Below are 16,420 nucleotides of genomic sequence, written 5' to 3' on the forward strand. Positions count from 1 at the left end.
AAGAAAACGAGACAAAGAAGGATCAGATCTGATTTGACGTGAAAAGGAAACAAGAACGAGAAAAGGGAAGAAAAGAACCTGGTCTGACGTGACCAGTTTTGGGTTTTAGAGAGGAATGATAAAAACTGAGATCTGGTCTGACGTGACCAGATTCAGATTAGAATGAAAAGAGAGAAGGAATGAATGTAAATCACGACCTGACGTTGATTGCCTCGACCTGCTCTGATACCATGTAAAAGCTGCAGCTTTCCTCACTCTGCGTTCCCTATTACACAAAGAAAAGAGAGGAAAGAAAAAGATAGGAGAAGAAAGTTGAGGTTGTACCCAGGCTGGGGCGTCCCTCTTTGTATATAAACATATTAAGATTACATGAGAAAATACAAAAATACCCTTGGGGATATCGGATATGAAACATATTACAACAATAATATGTAAAAACAAATACCAACAATGCCCTCAGACGTGATTTCTAACAGTTCTGAGATTGAGAAACCCTAAGTTACTGTTTTCTTTATTGTTTGCTTGATTTTCCGTTCAATAGATTATAGTTTTCGTTTAGTTTTGGTATTGATCTGCAGGGTTCAGAAGCCATCCTCCTGTTCACTGCATCAAACTGTTAGACCATGAACTAATGGCAAGAAAAAAGAGCTCGTGGTTGTGATACATATCTTAAGATGAATGTTGGGACAAACAAAGATAGACAGAACCAAGAATAAGTACTTTATGTATATATGACACCAATAAAAGAATAAATTCAGGAGAGTTTGAGATGGTTTGGTGATGTTACACACATTCTCCACGGATGTGAAAGACATTCTGGATGAAGGTGAAAAGGTGACATGACATCAGTTGCAGAAACTAGGCGCAGGGAGTCTGATAAGGGATTGGAGGGACATAGTAAGGGAGAGATGAAAGATTGTAGTGGACCCAGTAGCTCCAGTTTTGGCTTTAGATAGGAACCTAAAGCATGCTTCCTATAGATGGAATATGGCATGATGTTGACGATTTCTTGTGGAGAAAACCCTCGAGCTCTTCCTCTTGCCATATATCAATTGTATGGCTTTTGTCATTTTTCTAATCGCCTGTTCTTTTTTTTTTATGAATTCTGAGACTTTAAATTAATGTATCAAGGTTATTAATAATTTTCTTAACAATGGCAAATAACAACAATAATTTGCATGATCATCTCTAAGAGAGTTCATCCAGTCTCTTGTATCTTGGCTTCTCTTTCCTTTCGTGGATGACACCTTATCAACCACTTTTTTTCTTTTTTTTGCTTGATTACTTATTTTGTTCATATATTCTTTTAACATTGAAAATAAAATTTTCACCAGTATTAGTATTTTATAGCCGTTGTTATTGTTTTGCCATCTTTGACAATGTATTTCCTCCTGAGTTTTGAGTTCATCGTTGCTTCTGGATTAGTTGTCTATGCTTCACGTGTGATGTGGTTAAATAAACTATAATAACAATGGGAACTGCATAGATGATGTCAGTATTAGGGATGGCAGTGGGGCGGGGCGGGGCAGAGGACAAGGTCTCCACCCCCGCCCCGCCTCAAGATTTTATCCTCCACCCCCGCCTCCATCCCCGGCGGGGAATGGATTTTATCCTCCATCCCCGTTTCATGTCCTCCATCCCCGGTTCAAACGGGGATGAGGCGGGGCGGGGATATTGCGGGGAAAAGTGGTTGGGGCGGGGATGAGGCAGGGATCGTGGCGGGGACGGGGCGGGGCGGGGAAAAGTGCACATCCATCCCCGCCTCCACCCCCGGACGGGGATGGATTTTAACCTTCGTCCCGCCTCCATCCCCGTTTCATACCCTTCATCCTCGGTCCAAACGGGGCAAGGCGGGGCAGGGCCCCGCTTTCCCCCGGTCCACTGCCATCCCTAGTCAGTATTATCAAATGATACATTATGTTTATGACTTATGAGCTTGTGTTGCTTGTTACACCTTTCACCAAAATATCCATAAATGTGAGAATAAAATAAATGCGTAGGCATCGGTCCAAGTTGCTTCAGGAGCTTTTGGATTATATGGTATTTCACATCATAGAACTATACTTTATAGACATCTAATTATTACTTCATTTAGGTGGTATGTTTGTCATTATCATAGAACTTGTGTTCTTCAAAAGGATGATTAAGGAGTTAATGTCATCAATGTGATTGCAGTGGACGTGTTCAAATGTGCGACTTCTTGAGTTCGTTGAAGTTGGGTGTTAGTCCTTATTCTGAGAAGGTTTGCATTTTCTCCCAATTATTGTCTTTTATTTTGCTTCTAATGCATAAACATAATGTCTCCCTATCTTATGAGCAACTTGTGGATACTTCGCCTTAATATTGTAAGTGCTAACTAAATCTTATTTATTAGCATGCTTGCTTCCTTTCCTACTCTTCACCTTAAAATACTTATAGGGAAAATTAATGCCTGCAAACTTGCATAGTGCAATTAGTAGCCAATATCTCTAGTAAATAAAGATACTTTTTTATTTTGAACTTTGAAGAAACACTAATTAAAAGAAAGAATTGCTTTTCAACATATTTTTCTACTTTCTTAGTGTACTTTGTTACAAAATTCTTAAAGTAAGCCTAACATAGCTAAAATCTAGTGAGGCGGTTTTCCCTGATTATAAAAAAAAAATCTTGTTTTGCCATCTGGTTGGGATGACTTGTGAACATCACCAAGCTGAAGGGACGTCATGAGTTTGAAACCCATGGCTGTCTGTCCCTTGCCACATGGCCAAAACGGGGTGTACTCCCTGGTGGGCAAGGGGGAACTGGGTTTTTTACACCAATGTGCTCACCAGTGAGGTGGTCTTCCCTGGTTATCCAATAAAGGAAAGTTACTGACCTTATCCCTAAGTGTTGCTTGTTTCTGTCTGAAATATTTGTTTTCATGATTACTTTTCTCCAGATATTTGCTTTCCTTGATGTGGAACATTGTGGCTCCATAACTTTCAGACAGGTGAACTGCCTCAACTTCTTAACTGGTGAAGCTTTCAGTAGCATATCTCGTACAAACAAATTCAGTACTTAATTTTTTATGTTTGAAATATGAAGAAACAAGAAAGTGTTTCGGCTATTGGGGATGTTGCACAACGTATGCATGTGTGTGTGTGTGTGTGTGTGTGTGAGAGAGAGAGAGAGAGAGAGAGAGAGAGAGAGAGAGAGAGAGAGAGAGAGAGAGAGAGAGGTCTAGTTTTCATATTAATAATGGCAAAAGAAGGCCTATACATGACAATATTATAAAAAAAAAAGATTATTAGGACTCCCATTCTTGTTTTTAACATGTTTTTTAATGTTTATGATACATTTTCATGATTCAAAAAGGATATGCGTACCTCACTGCCTTGAAAATGAACCCCAACATGACTTTGCCGGTTGCTGCTACATGTAAAGGTGTTGACAGATTTTTTCCCAAATCATCCTTCCTATTTTTGTTTATTCTTAGAATAACCCAAATTTGCACAGGTGGCAGCAATAACTTCCCCCTTCTTTAAATTCCATTTGCAGTTACCCCATAATGACTAATTTTCAAACCCTTTCTGTTTTTTCCTCTTTGATTTGTTCTTTTTGCCCGTGGTTACCATACTTTGTTCTATTTGATCAACTCCAATTTGATGCTATTGTTCTTCCTGACATGATAGTAAATATCCTTGATATCACAGTGCAATTTGAGAATACAATATGTTTACCACAAGCTATTGGTTTATGAAATCATGATCTAGCTGTGCTAAAAGATATTTTAGGCAGACCTAAATTTGACAATCAGCAGAGAGCTTGTAAGCTGGATTGCTAAAACAGGCAATGCAAGCACTGTTGGCTCTCGAGAGAAATTTATGGGAAAATCTGCATTTACATTAGCAATTCACTGGATCTCTCAAATGTTGCAGTTCCTGTACGGATCTGCTTGGTTACTGAGGCAGCCATCATTTCAGCCAGCGTGTGAGGTCATCTTTGACGATTGTGATGTTAATGGAGATGGGTATATTTCAAAGACGCAGGTGAGAAGGATCTCAGCATTTTTATTAGCTCCTCACTGTAGGTCTCCAGTAACTCATTTCTTATTACTGTTTTTTGCGTTTCAGTTTGAAAATGCTCTGCGATCTGGAGACTCATGCATGAGTGAGAAAAGTGTATGTGTATGATTCTGCTTTATCAGATCTGGTTCTCAAGTTTTTATATTATTTACCCACCTGCAAAAATGAGCTCTGTACACGTTAATCTGTTGCAGGTGCATGATCTGTACACATTATTTGATATAGACAAAGATGGTTTAATCGGTTCAAATGATTTCATGATCTGCCTTCAGAAGAATCCTGTGTTGCTTGGCCTATTTCCTTCATGTACGAAAATACAGACGGTTTGATGATGTGCTGCCGATTAAGTTTTCAGTAGTTTGATGATCATGGTGATCAGATGCGGTTTTGAGTTGTCTGTTTTTGTTTGTAATATGATAAAGAATTGGGGAATACCCGTTGTACACTGTAATTTACAGCAAAAAATTGTTTTGCTAAGCACTTAGATTAATTATTTTCTCTGAGATACAAACATGGCCAGATGTTTGGGATACAAAAGGGCCAACGATTTTCCACACTTTAATGAAGAGAGCATTTTACAGTGTTACGTTGTCAACTGCTAGCCTGGTTACATTACAACGCACTTCTCCTTTGATTTTGTGTCCTGTCTAGGGGTCGAAGTGAGACTGCTCCTGCGAACCTGCCAAAGCAACTTGGTCAATGAAGTTTTCAACTAATATGCATATTGATCATGAAAGGGAAAGTTTCCTATATAATGCCAGTCCAATTCATCAAATGTATAGAGGGGGCACTTATAATAAGGTACTCCAGATGGGTATTGCACCTACCCTAATCTGTTCATGCAGAAGCCAGTTATGCTTTAACAGAAAGAACATCCCTATCGGGTCATTGAGGACATTTGGCGTTCGCTGCCTGATTGCAGACCCCATAATATAAATGAACATCCTAACTAACTAGGAACTCAGGAAGAGTGTATACACAGGCAGCAGAAGGATGAATTATAAGCACTGGTTGAAAAGCAAATGCACGGTACCAAGTACCCAGTAAGCTGGATGATAAAAAAAAGAGAAGAAACCTTCAAAAGAATGGGACCATGAAGGTAAAGATCACTAGCACATGCAAATCCATCACGCTATTAAAAAAAGAGAAGAAACCTTCAAAAGAATGGGACCATGGAAGTAGAGATCACTAGCACATGCAAATCCATCACGCTATCTAGTGATGTCCAGCGAGAATCTGAAGTTGCCAACAGAAAACATGCTATCTCCCGCATATAGTGCAGATGGAGAAAAATGAGGAAAGCATGAAATTTCTTAGATCACATGAAAAAACTCAAACCCAGTCCACTCACTGACATTCTATGGCACATTCTGCCCAGGATCTCTACATTGTGAACGTGGTTATAAACAACATCATGGGACCAGAAATGACATACTCCTGCTGTCTTTTGGATCAAAGAATCAAACACTTTTATCTAGAAGAACCTTATAATTTTATGTCCGTGTAACCCAACCAATATCATGATTTAGCATTAGGACTTTTGATTTCCTGCAACCATTAAAGATATTAACACCTGGAAATAGAGTTGGGGGCCCTTGCATACATACTTCCATTTCACCCAAAAGAAATGAAAAGGAACAATACATTATTGGTTTCAGTTATAAAGAATTTCCATGAATATGCATGCACAGATTAATAATTTCAACTTTCAGAACTCTCAATTACGAAGATGTCAGTCTATCACATTCCAGTATTTACCTGTGGTCCTGTAATAAGTCCTGAACCACCAGAAATGGCTGGTTGCTGTAAAGTCTGTGAATTATGATGTTGTGGCTGATTTCCGAATTCCTGTTGTTGAAGTGCCATCGCCAGTTGCAAATCCGAACTGTTAATGAAGATTATATGCACCCTTTAATTCCTTTGAAAACAAAAAGCACATTGCAGAAGTCTTTCATAAGAAACATATGGTTCTGCTAATAAGGATGATTCTGTGATGTCACTAGCATATATGATGCAATTTCTAAAAGCACATGCACTTATCAGCTCCTCTTGCATCACTAATTCTGGGTATTTCATCACATTTATAGAAGGAGAATCAACTTCCAGGATGAAAATATTTCCTAAAAATGGAATTCTGTTCCTATCACCTCCCGTAATTTATTTTAAAAGAAAAGCAAAGACTACTTGAGATATATGGATCACAATAACGACTTGTTCTGCACAGCATTCAGTTTCTAAATGTTATTGGGTTATTTAAAACCTTCCTCTTTATCATATTTGAAAATTATTTTGAAGGCATACCTCATAGCTGAATCTGTCAATACAGTTTTGTCCATATTGGCAAGATATTCCTGAATCATGGAACAAGTTAACAATCCATATTGAGTATTACAAGCAAAACATAAAGAACATCAACTGGGCAATTGGAAATTGAAGGGCTTTACACACAGCAGTACTATTCATGACATTTTGTTCATCCCACAAGCCAGTTGTGTCATTTCCAACCTTAAATTCTTCAAATTTTCCAGTCATAAACACTGTATCTCCATTGACCTGATAAATAGAAGACCAGTAGGCATCATATTTACAGAATCATAGTTAACAAACAAATGGAAAGGCAAGCAACTCAATGCTTATTTCTAAGTAAAAAAGGGATTCCCAACCCAATCTGATTAGGCTTATGCTTCATCCTTTAAGTTTCAAAACAAACATCCATGAAGCCAGAAACTTAAATACATATGCTCATTTTTGGTTTTTTCACATTCATATTTTCCTAGAGGTACAAAGTTTTAGACATCACGAGATCAAAACCTCTTTTTTTTTCCCTTGAAAAGCAATTATTGCTATGGTTTCATCTTAATGATCTCGCAATATTTTGACTTGAGCTACCTCAGTTCTAAAATAGAAGTATACAGCCGCTAACAAATAACACTGGCTCCACAAGTTTCTTCTACTCCTTTTGCAAAGAATATAACATATTTTCTTTTCGCTAAAAGATTTTACCAATAAATGACTCCAAGAGGATTTGGCAGGAATGAGACAAAAGTGCCTGCTTAAGGTATTGCATAAGAGCTAATCAGTCTAAAACTGAAACTAGATTATGCATGCCTGTTCCCATTAGTAGCTTAGGAATCAAATAGGGAACCAAAGTTATGAAACTTCTGGTAGCCACACGTTCGTAAAGCTGCAACTGTTGAAGGATCAACTTTGCTAAAACTAAGCATGATTTAGAAGCATAGGCCCCATATCACATCATTACGTGTAGATTCATCTTTTCTTCATCATTGAAATTTGAATGCAATGCTTTTAGCCAGACAGTATAGAGAAAAATCTATGTCACACGGACTCGGCTAGGGAGGCGCCGCACCCGAGTCGACACGCCCGACACGGGTGCGGACACGGACACGGACTTGGTCAACGAGTCGGACTCGGTCAACGAGTCGGACTCGGTCAACGAGTTGGACTCGGTCAACGAGTCGGACTCGGTCAACGAGTCGAGGCTGAGTCCGTCCTTGTTTTGGACTCGGTCAATGTTGACTGAGTCCAAAAATGTCCATTTTTAGGGCAAAAAAAATGATATATATATATATATATATATATATATATAGCATGAGTCTCAAACATAAGCCCCTGAAAAAAAAATTCCAGGGGGGCGCTGCCCCCTACGCCCCCCCCCCCCCCCCCCCGGACCCCCGCCCGCTGACCGCACAGCGGGACCCACGCCGGGGGGAGCCCCCGAACCCCCCTTTCTGCAAGGGCAAAAGTACAATTTGCAAAGTTTGTAAAAACACTCATGTTGGTGCCAAACTTTAGAGGACAATATCCACATATATGCACACACTGGATATATTATTATATATATATTTTAAAAAATATCTATATATATATAGCCGAGTCCCGTGTCCAAAATTTTTAAAATTGCGCCGCACCCGTGTCGCACCTGCACCCGCACCCATGTGACATAGAGAAAAATGAAAAAGCTTTCAAGGAATGCTATGAAGCATAATTAAGTTGATAAATGGAATTGATTGATGACATTAAACACATTGAAGTCATTTACCAACATTGTAAAATCCACAAGCTATCTGATTCAAAAAACTCTTGTTCTGTGTTGATCATTTGTAACCTAGGATCCAAATTCTTCTCTCATCAACATCACCAAACCTTATCCAACTACATAGGGTTGGGTTTATGAAGCATGTTTCTCCATTCTTTCCAATATAGAGCTACAACCTTGATTACCTTACAATTTTCATGTCACTTCACTGCCTCCCTCCATAGTGACAAATATCGCAAGATTTATGAAAATGTCATGATAATATCACGAGAAATTGCCTAAAAGTTTAAAATGACAATTTCTTGAGAGATTTTCAAAATATAGCGAGATTTATGAAAAAACATAAATACCACGATTTAAACGCAATATTTATGTTTTAAACGGCTATTTATCGTGAAAAATAGTGTGTTTTTATTTTTAAATAATTTTCATTAATATTTTCTTATAAAATTAGTTTTTATATTTTTTAATTTATTTTTTATTGCCAAGATTTTGCCAAAAAATGCAAGATTTATGAAAATTTTCAAATTCTCGTGAGTTTTTGAAAAACGATATTTTGCCGTTTTTAACGTTTGTCACTATGCCTCCCTCCAAGTCTTCAATGTTTTTCTCTTTTCATACTCCTTCTACTTGCGTTGTGTCTATCCAAATTCTTATTTATAGCCAATTTTCTAGTTCTTGATTTACCCAAAGGCATTAATGGCAGAGTTGATGTCAAATTAGGCAGCAACATCTCGAGTCGTATTTAGATTAACAATGAGACACAAAGTGGCCAGAAGCAGACTAGGTTGTGAGGAGTTCTACACAAAAGCTATGTCACACAAATATTCCCTTTTGGCGCCGTATCGTGTCCCTTATATGCTAGTCATATTGAAAACTTCATAAAAATGGCCATATCCCTGTAGGAATCAGCTGTATCCATGTAACACAGGACAAAAGGAGCCAACCATATAGTTGGTAGGAATGGGAGGAAAGCATGGATGGAAACGCAAAAAGGAACACAAATGCTAATTGGAGGCTAAGTAGGTGATAAGAGTAAAGAAGCATAGTGTTGGAGGTCTCTCTCTCTCTCTATATATATATAATATACAACAAACAACAACAACTACGCCTTCATCCCAAAACAATTGGGGTCAGCGATATGAACCAAAAAAGAAATTCATTTTGGGTCTTCCACATGAATCCTTTTCCTCCAATCATTTCTATCCAACGCCATGTCCTCGGTGAGGTTCAAAGCATTCATATCCTTTCCTATCATCTCCATCCAAGTCTTCCTAGGCCTACCCCGACCTCTTTTAACTAATATATTTTCCCATTTCTCCAACCTTCTAACTGGAGCATCATTAGGCCTTCGCCGAATATGTCCAAACCACCGTAAACGATTCTCTCGCATCTTATTTTCAATGGGTGCAACACCTACCTTCTTACGTATCTCTTCGTTCCGAATCTTATCTTTTATTGTATTTCCACACATCCATCTAAGCATCCGCATCTCAACTACACTCATTTTTTGAATATGATGTCTCTTGGCAGCCCAACATTCCGTACCATATAGTAAAGCGGGTCTAATAGTCGTCCTATAAAACTTTCCCTTCAACCGCAATGGCATTCTACGATCGCACAGCACTCCAGTAGCACTTTTCCATTTCATCCACCCAACCTTTATCCTATGATTTACATCTCCATCAATTTCTCCATACTTTTGAATGATGGATCCCAAATATTTGAAATAATCATTCACCGGTATATCTTGCTCACCAAGCTTCACTACACTCCCATCACTACTTCGTTGCTTACTAAACCGACATTCCATATATTCAGTCTTACTCTTACTCAACTTAAAACCTCTAGCTTCCAATGTCTGTCTCCATAATTCTAACTTAGCATTAACCCCAGCTCTAGACTCATCAATCAAAACAATATCATCAGCAAACAACATACACCACGGTACATTTTCTTGAATTGATCTCGTAAGCTCATCCATCACTATCGCAAATAGGAAAGGGCTTAAAGCAGATCCTTGATGTAACCCAACCGTTATCGGAAAATTGGTTGTCACCCCTCCACAAGTGCGGACATTGGTTACTACTCCTTCATACATATCTTTAATTATACTAATGTACTTGAGAGAAACACCTTTCTTCATCATTGTCCACCAGAGAACGTCCCTAGGTACTCTATCGTATGCCTTCTCTAAATCAATAAAAACCATATGCAAATCTTTGTTCCTCTCTCTATATCTTTCAATAAGTTGTCTAAGAAGATGTATAGCTTCCATAGTTGATCTTCCAGGCATAAAACCAAATTGATTCTCCGATATCATGACAACCTTCCTCAACCTAGACTCAATCACCCTCTCCCAAAGTTTCATAGTATGACTCATGAGTTTTATACCACGATAGTTTGTGCAATCTTGTATATCACCCTTATTCTTATATAAAGGCACCAAAGTACTTTTCCTCCACTCATTAGGCATCTTATTTGTTCGCCAAATCGAGTTAAAAAGATTTGTCAACCATTCTAAACCTTTCTCTCCCAAGCATTTCCAAGCCTCGATAGGTATACCATTTGGGCCAACTGCCCTTCTTGATTTCATTTTCTTCAAAGCCTCTGCAATTTCTTTCTTTTGAATCTTGTGCATGAAGTCACGATTTATCTCATGAAAAGGAATGGAGAAGTCTCCAAGATCTTGAGCATGACTATCATTAAATAGCTTATCAAAATAATCTTTCCATCTCTCCTTAATCTCCTCATCTTTGACTAAAACCCTTTGCGTTTCATCTTTGATACATCTAACCATACACAAATCCCTCGATTTCCTATCTCTCATCTTTGCAAGCCTATAAATATCCTTCTCGCCTTCTTTGGTATCCAACTTGTCATAAACCTCCTTATATACCTTAGCCCTCGCGTTTCGAACAACTTTTTTAGCTTCCTTCTTTGCTATCATATACTTCTCCAAATTCTCATTATCACGACTCTTACTTAGATTTCTATAACACTCTCTTTTAACCTTAATAGCTAATTTGACATCCTCGTTCCACCATGATGTATCCTTACCTAGTGGTGCACCGCCTTTAGACTCACCCAATACCTCCTTAGCTACTTTTCTCATACCACCCGCTATCTTATTCCACATTGATTCTGAATCCTCCTCGAGACACCAATCAACTTCCTTAACTACCTGCTCTACAAACATTCCTTGTTTAGCTCCTTTCAGTGCCCACCACTTAATTCTAGGATCTATCCTATGTCTATCCCTTTTGCGGCATTGTCTAATTCTAAGATCTAAAATTAAGACTCTATGTTGTGTAGCTACACTTTCTCCTGGTATAACCTTACAATCGATGCAACAACCCCTATCTCTCTTTCTAAGTAGAAAAAAATCTATCTGACTCGTATTAACCCCACTTTTAAATGTTACTAGGTGAGACTCCCTCTTCCTAAACCAAGTGTTTGCTAAGATCATATCATAGGACAAACAAAAATCTAAAATCCTTTCTCCACTTTCATTTCTTTCTCCTATACCATAGCCTCCATGGATATTCTCAAATCCATCCCTACTAATGCCTACATGTCTACTAATGCCATAGCCTCCATGGATATTCTAGGATATATATATAGCAAAGAAGCATAGTATTAGAGGTCTCTCTCTCTATATATATCACTGTCACCAATATCGCCGATATTTTGAAAATATCGCGATAGCCGATAATATCGAGAATATATCGTGATATTTTCAAAATATCGTGATAGCATTGCGATATGTTTTGAGATATTTTTTAAAAGTTTGCATTTCCTATTTTTTTGTTTTATATTTTAAAACCTTTAAAACATGTTTCTTTATATTTTTGAAAAAAAATAATGCAAAACTTATTATTTTCTTAGCTTTTTTGTTGTTATTTATATTTTTTTTCAATTTTTTAAACTCTCAAGATTTTCCTGAGATATTCTCGAGATTTATCAACTTTTGAAAATCTCTCTAAGAAATACCCTCGCCGAGAAATTACCTTTAACGATATAGGTGACTATATATATATATATAGTGATGCAAACGTGCTAAATGGGGTTTTTAGGATTTTTTTCGTTTTATTTTTAAATTCTGACTGTATAGATGTGATCTATGTACTTGATCTTATAGGAATCAGCTCTTGGAGTATTTGATTCCATCACATGGGTGGGCTTTTGTAAGGTTTGAAAAATCAACAGTCCAAAAGCTTTGTAAATTTTCAAGGCTCCAAATATCGCATTTTCTCATCGAAAACACATGATACGAGTGTTGATTCCTAGTAAATCAATCATGTTGAACACATCTATAGGGTCAAAATTGAGAAAAAAAGAACCAAAAAATCCATTTGCATCACTCTCTCTCTCTATATATATATATAGGGATAATGTTTGAGGAATACCCTAGTGAAAAAATAATTTTTATATTCTTTTTGCACATCTAACCACCCAGATGTGATCTACATGTTTTATTACTAGAAATTGGCCCTTCTATCATGTTTTCTCGATGTGTGTGTCGGATTTTCTGAGTGTTGAACATTTAAGGGCATGCTATGTAATGAATTTTCAATCCTCAAAAAATCATATTTTCACGTCGAAAAAAACCCTCGATCCCTACTATTTTGACCATGCTGAAAAAATCCATGGGGTCAGAATTGGGCAAAACAATTTTTTGACCAATTTAGGGTGAAAATGGGGTTGCTCCCTCTGCAAATTGGGATAAAGTTGAGCCAAAAGATTTCGATTCAAGATATCATGAGGAAGTGGTATTTCTTAAGGATCCACCGCAGCATTCAAAAATTGGCTAATCATTGAAGAGAGAAGTACTTGATGCCCTTCCCAAGAAAGAGATCCAAGTCCTAGCAACCCTGCTAAGTGTTTCAACATGGATCTACATATTGCAGCCAAGGCAATTTTGGAACAGCTTTGTAATAATTGAACTAACCAGAAAAAAACATTAAAGCTGTAAAGACCAATGCTCCAATTGCAGCAATATATATATTCACTTATACCCATCCAGTAGAGACCATAGTTTTTCATATTTTTTGAGTTCTTTTGTCAATTAAACCTCATAAATATATGATCCATACACAACTTTTGGATCCTATTGTGACATGTACGTTTTTCAAGAGCTTCACAAATCAATGACCCACAAACCAAAATTTTATGACTCAAAAAATCATGTCCTTACATCCAAAAACCATGATTCAAGGCATGATCCTAGTTAACAGACTTATGTTGAATACACCTATGGGATTAGATTGAGCTTATGCTGCATACACCTATGATTTCCAGCTAGATGGATGCATCCTATCGTTACCACTACACACACACACATACACTACACTCTTTTATATTGAGGGCATGGAAGAGTCAGCAGCAATCATCCCTTATTCTAAATGGAGTTATAAAAAACTTCCGAGTGCAATATCCTTTTCCTGCTTTTGCTACAATGAAATCAGCTTTAGTTTTTTAGTGTTTATGCAACAGATATTAAAATACTTTTTTGGTATATATGGTTTTATTCTTCAAAGTGTTCCTAGAATCGGTCACTGATCTTTGAAGCTCTTACTGTTTTACATTTCAAAGTTTTTTTCCCTTATTTTTAGCAGTTCATATTGCTATAAATTTTATTCATGAAGCCTAAGCCTCACCAATCTACACCTGGAGACATTAAGCCTTTAATTGATGCATGGTGGAACAACACCTGGATACATTAAGCCTTTTCAATGCACGGTGCAGCAGTAAAAGGATGCCAGTACAATTTTCTGAAAGAAACCAGGAAAATTTACCTCATTTAACTTTTCCCACATCAAATCAGGCTGGTTAATGTAACCCTGGTCGGTTAATAACAGATAAAGTTGCCCTTCATGCTACAAAACAGGAAGGCAAATTAATTGATTTCTATCAACTAAGAAGACAATAAATTCCAGGGCCAAAAGGACTCAAATTTGCCAGGAAACTGTAATGAAATACGCGGAAATAAACACAATGTCCTATAATGGACATTCACACATAGAATGCAAAGATCAAGTCTACAATGGACATACACAAAAGCCAAAAATGGCTTGCAAACATAAAACTGTTATAAAAGCAAGAAATGGGCTTCAAGAAGCCTTACAATGCAAAGGGGTCTACCCCTTTATTTATAGACAAGAGAGAGAGAGAGAGAGAGTGGGAGAAAAAGGGAGAAGGAGTGGGCATTGGGGGGCCCAACAAGGAGTCGTTGGGCCCCCAATGGTCACCGTTGGGGGTCCAATGACTCTTGGTTGGGACCCCCAATGCAACATGCATTTAATGCATGCACAATAAAAATAAAAACAGAAAAATAAAAATAAAAAGAGGAAAAAGAAAAAAAAAGCATAAAAAAGACTAAAATGCCTCTATTAGGCAGAATTACAGAAATACCCTTAGTCAGGTATGATGGTATATATATATATATATATATATATATATATATATATATATATATTAACACTCTCCCTCAAGCTTTACGGGGACATGACCAAAAGCTTGTTGAGAAGGAACATAAAGCGAGAAACAACAAGAGCCTTGGTGAAGAAGTCTGTCAACTGGTACTCAGATATAACGTACGACAAATCTATAGTCCCTCTTAGATATTCATCACGAACATAGTGGCAGTACATCTCAATATGTTTAGTACGCTCATGGAAGGTGTGGTTGCTTGCGATGTAAATGACACTTTTATTGTCACGGCACATCTTCGAAGGTGTAGAGATGATTATGCCCATATCACTGAGGAGACTTCTAAGCCACACAGGCTTCATTGTTGTAGTAGTCATTGCACGATATTCCCCTTCTGTTGAGGACAACGATACTTTGTGTTGCTTCTTGCATATCCAGGAAATCATAGAGTCACCTAAGAAAACACAGAAACCAGTAGTTGAGACTCTATCATTGGGATTTCATTACCAATCAGCATTAGTATAAGCAATTAAATCAAGTGATGAAGAAAAAAAAAAAAACTCCCTTAGTTATAGTATTTTTAATGTATCTGATGATTCTTAAGACTGCGCTCATGTGCACGGTTGTAGGTGCATGTTGAAACTGACTGACTGAGTGAACTACATGAGCTATGTCTGGCTAAGTGATGGATAAGTATGTCAGAGACCCAACGAGTTGGCGGTAGGGAGTGAGATCTTCGAGGAGAGTTTCATCTTCCAACCTCAACTTTGCATTGATAACTTCAGGGGTTTCTATTTTCTTGTCATCTGAAATGTCAAACTTAGAACAAATGTCAGCAACAAGCTTCATCTGAGAGAGAATGTACCATCGTGGAGAGTATGCTACTTCAATACCTAAAAAATATCTTAAGAAACCAAGATCAGACATGTCAAAATTTTCTTAATATCATTAATTTCTTGCTCATCACTGGAAGTGATGATCATATCATCAACATAAAGCAGTAGAATAACTACTGAGGACCTTGCATTTTTCACAAACAAAGCAGTGTCAGTATAACATGAACGAAAATTTAAACTTGTCATTACATTGCTAAATCCATCAAGACAAGTCTTTCAAGCTCGTTTCAATCCATATAATGCTTTGTTAAGTTTGAGAATTTTATCTTTACCAATACATACTCCTGGTGGAGGATCCATGTAGACCTCTTCATTTAATTCACCATTTAGAAATGCATTCTTAACATCTAATTGATAAATAGGTCATTTTCTAACTGAAGCAACCGCAATAAGAGTCCTAACCATGGTTGCCAATCGAGGAAGCGGAAAGCAATACGGGAAGCAGGAGCGAGAAACGAGGCACTTTCAAAATTTTAGGAAGCGGAAAGTGTGAGACTACTTAGAAGCGAGTCATGAACCGTCTCGAAAGCGACCTAGGAAGCGAACTAGAAGCGAGGGGGAAGCAAAAAAAGAAGAAAAAAATAAATAAAATGGAAAAAAGAGGGAAGCGAGGGGGAAGCGCGCTTCCCAAAAAAGGAAAGCATGCTTCCCAAAAAGGGGACGCTTCCCCCACGTGTTTCAGAAGTGCGACGCTTCGCACTTCCGAAGCGCGTATCAGAGAAGCAAGTTTCCCCTACTATAGGGGCGCTTTCGGTAACTCTGGTCCTAACACTAGTCATTCTAGCTACGGGAGCGAAAGTTTCTTCATAGTCAATGCCTATTCTTGGGTGTATCTTTTAGCTACCAACCGGGCTTTATAGCGTTCTGATGACCCATCACTTTCAATTTTGATTTTGAAGACCCATCTACATCCAATAGATTTCTTTCCAGTGGGTAATGAGGTTATTTTCCAAGTTTTTCCCTTTTCGAGGGCACTAAGTTCTAAGTTCATG

General features: G+C 37.7%; 2 protein-coding genes across 2 annotated transcripts in view; one reads left to right on the plus strand and one right to left on the minus strand.

The window, feature by feature from the left end:
* Positions 1 to 4,551, plus strand: part of LOC149832968 (lysophospholipid acyltransferase LPEAT2-like) — a 19,609-nt gene extending 15,058 nt beyond the window's left edge. The window contains exons 10-14 of the mRNA XM_090014813.1: positions 2,176 to 2,242; positions 2,918 to 2,968; positions 3,897 to 4,007; positions 4,092 to 4,139; positions 4,238 to 4,551. Of these exons, the coding sequence (XP_089870939.1) occupies positions 2,176 to 2,242; positions 2,918 to 2,968; positions 3,897 to 4,007; positions 4,092 to 4,139; positions 4,238 to 4,372 (412 nt within the window). The 3' untranslated portion in view covers positions 4,373 to 4,551. The remainder of the gene's footprint in view (positions 1 to 2,175; positions 2,243 to 2,917; positions 2,969 to 3,896; positions 4,008 to 4,091; positions 4,140 to 4,237) is intronic.
* LOC149832969 (uncharacterized) overlaps positions 4,495 to 16,420 on the minus strand; it is a 26,465-nt gene continuing 14,539 nt past the window's right edge. Inside the window, exons 8-12 of the mRNA XM_090014811.1 lie at positions 13,899 to 13,979; positions 6,492 to 6,596; positions 6,345 to 6,394; positions 5,802 to 5,928; positions 4,495 to 4,722 (exon numbers count right to left, since the gene is read on the minus strand). Of these exons, the coding sequence (XP_089870937.1) occupies positions 4,651 to 4,722; positions 5,802 to 5,928; positions 6,345 to 6,394; positions 6,492 to 6,596; positions 13,899 to 13,979 (435 nt within the window). The 3' untranslated portion in view covers positions 4,495 to 4,650. The remainder of the gene's footprint in view (positions 4,723 to 5,801; positions 5,929 to 6,344; positions 6,395 to 6,491; positions 6,597 to 13,898; positions 13,980 to 16,420) is intronic.

The sequence above is a fragment of the Nuphar pumila genome, chromosome 7, assembly GCF_984573655.1.
Source record: "Nuphar pumila chromosome 7, dmNupPumi1.hap1.1, whole genome shotgun sequence".
Lineage (NCBI taxonomy): Eukaryota > Viridiplantae > Streptophyta > Magnoliopsida > Nymphaeales > Nymphaeaceae > Nuphar > Nuphar pumila.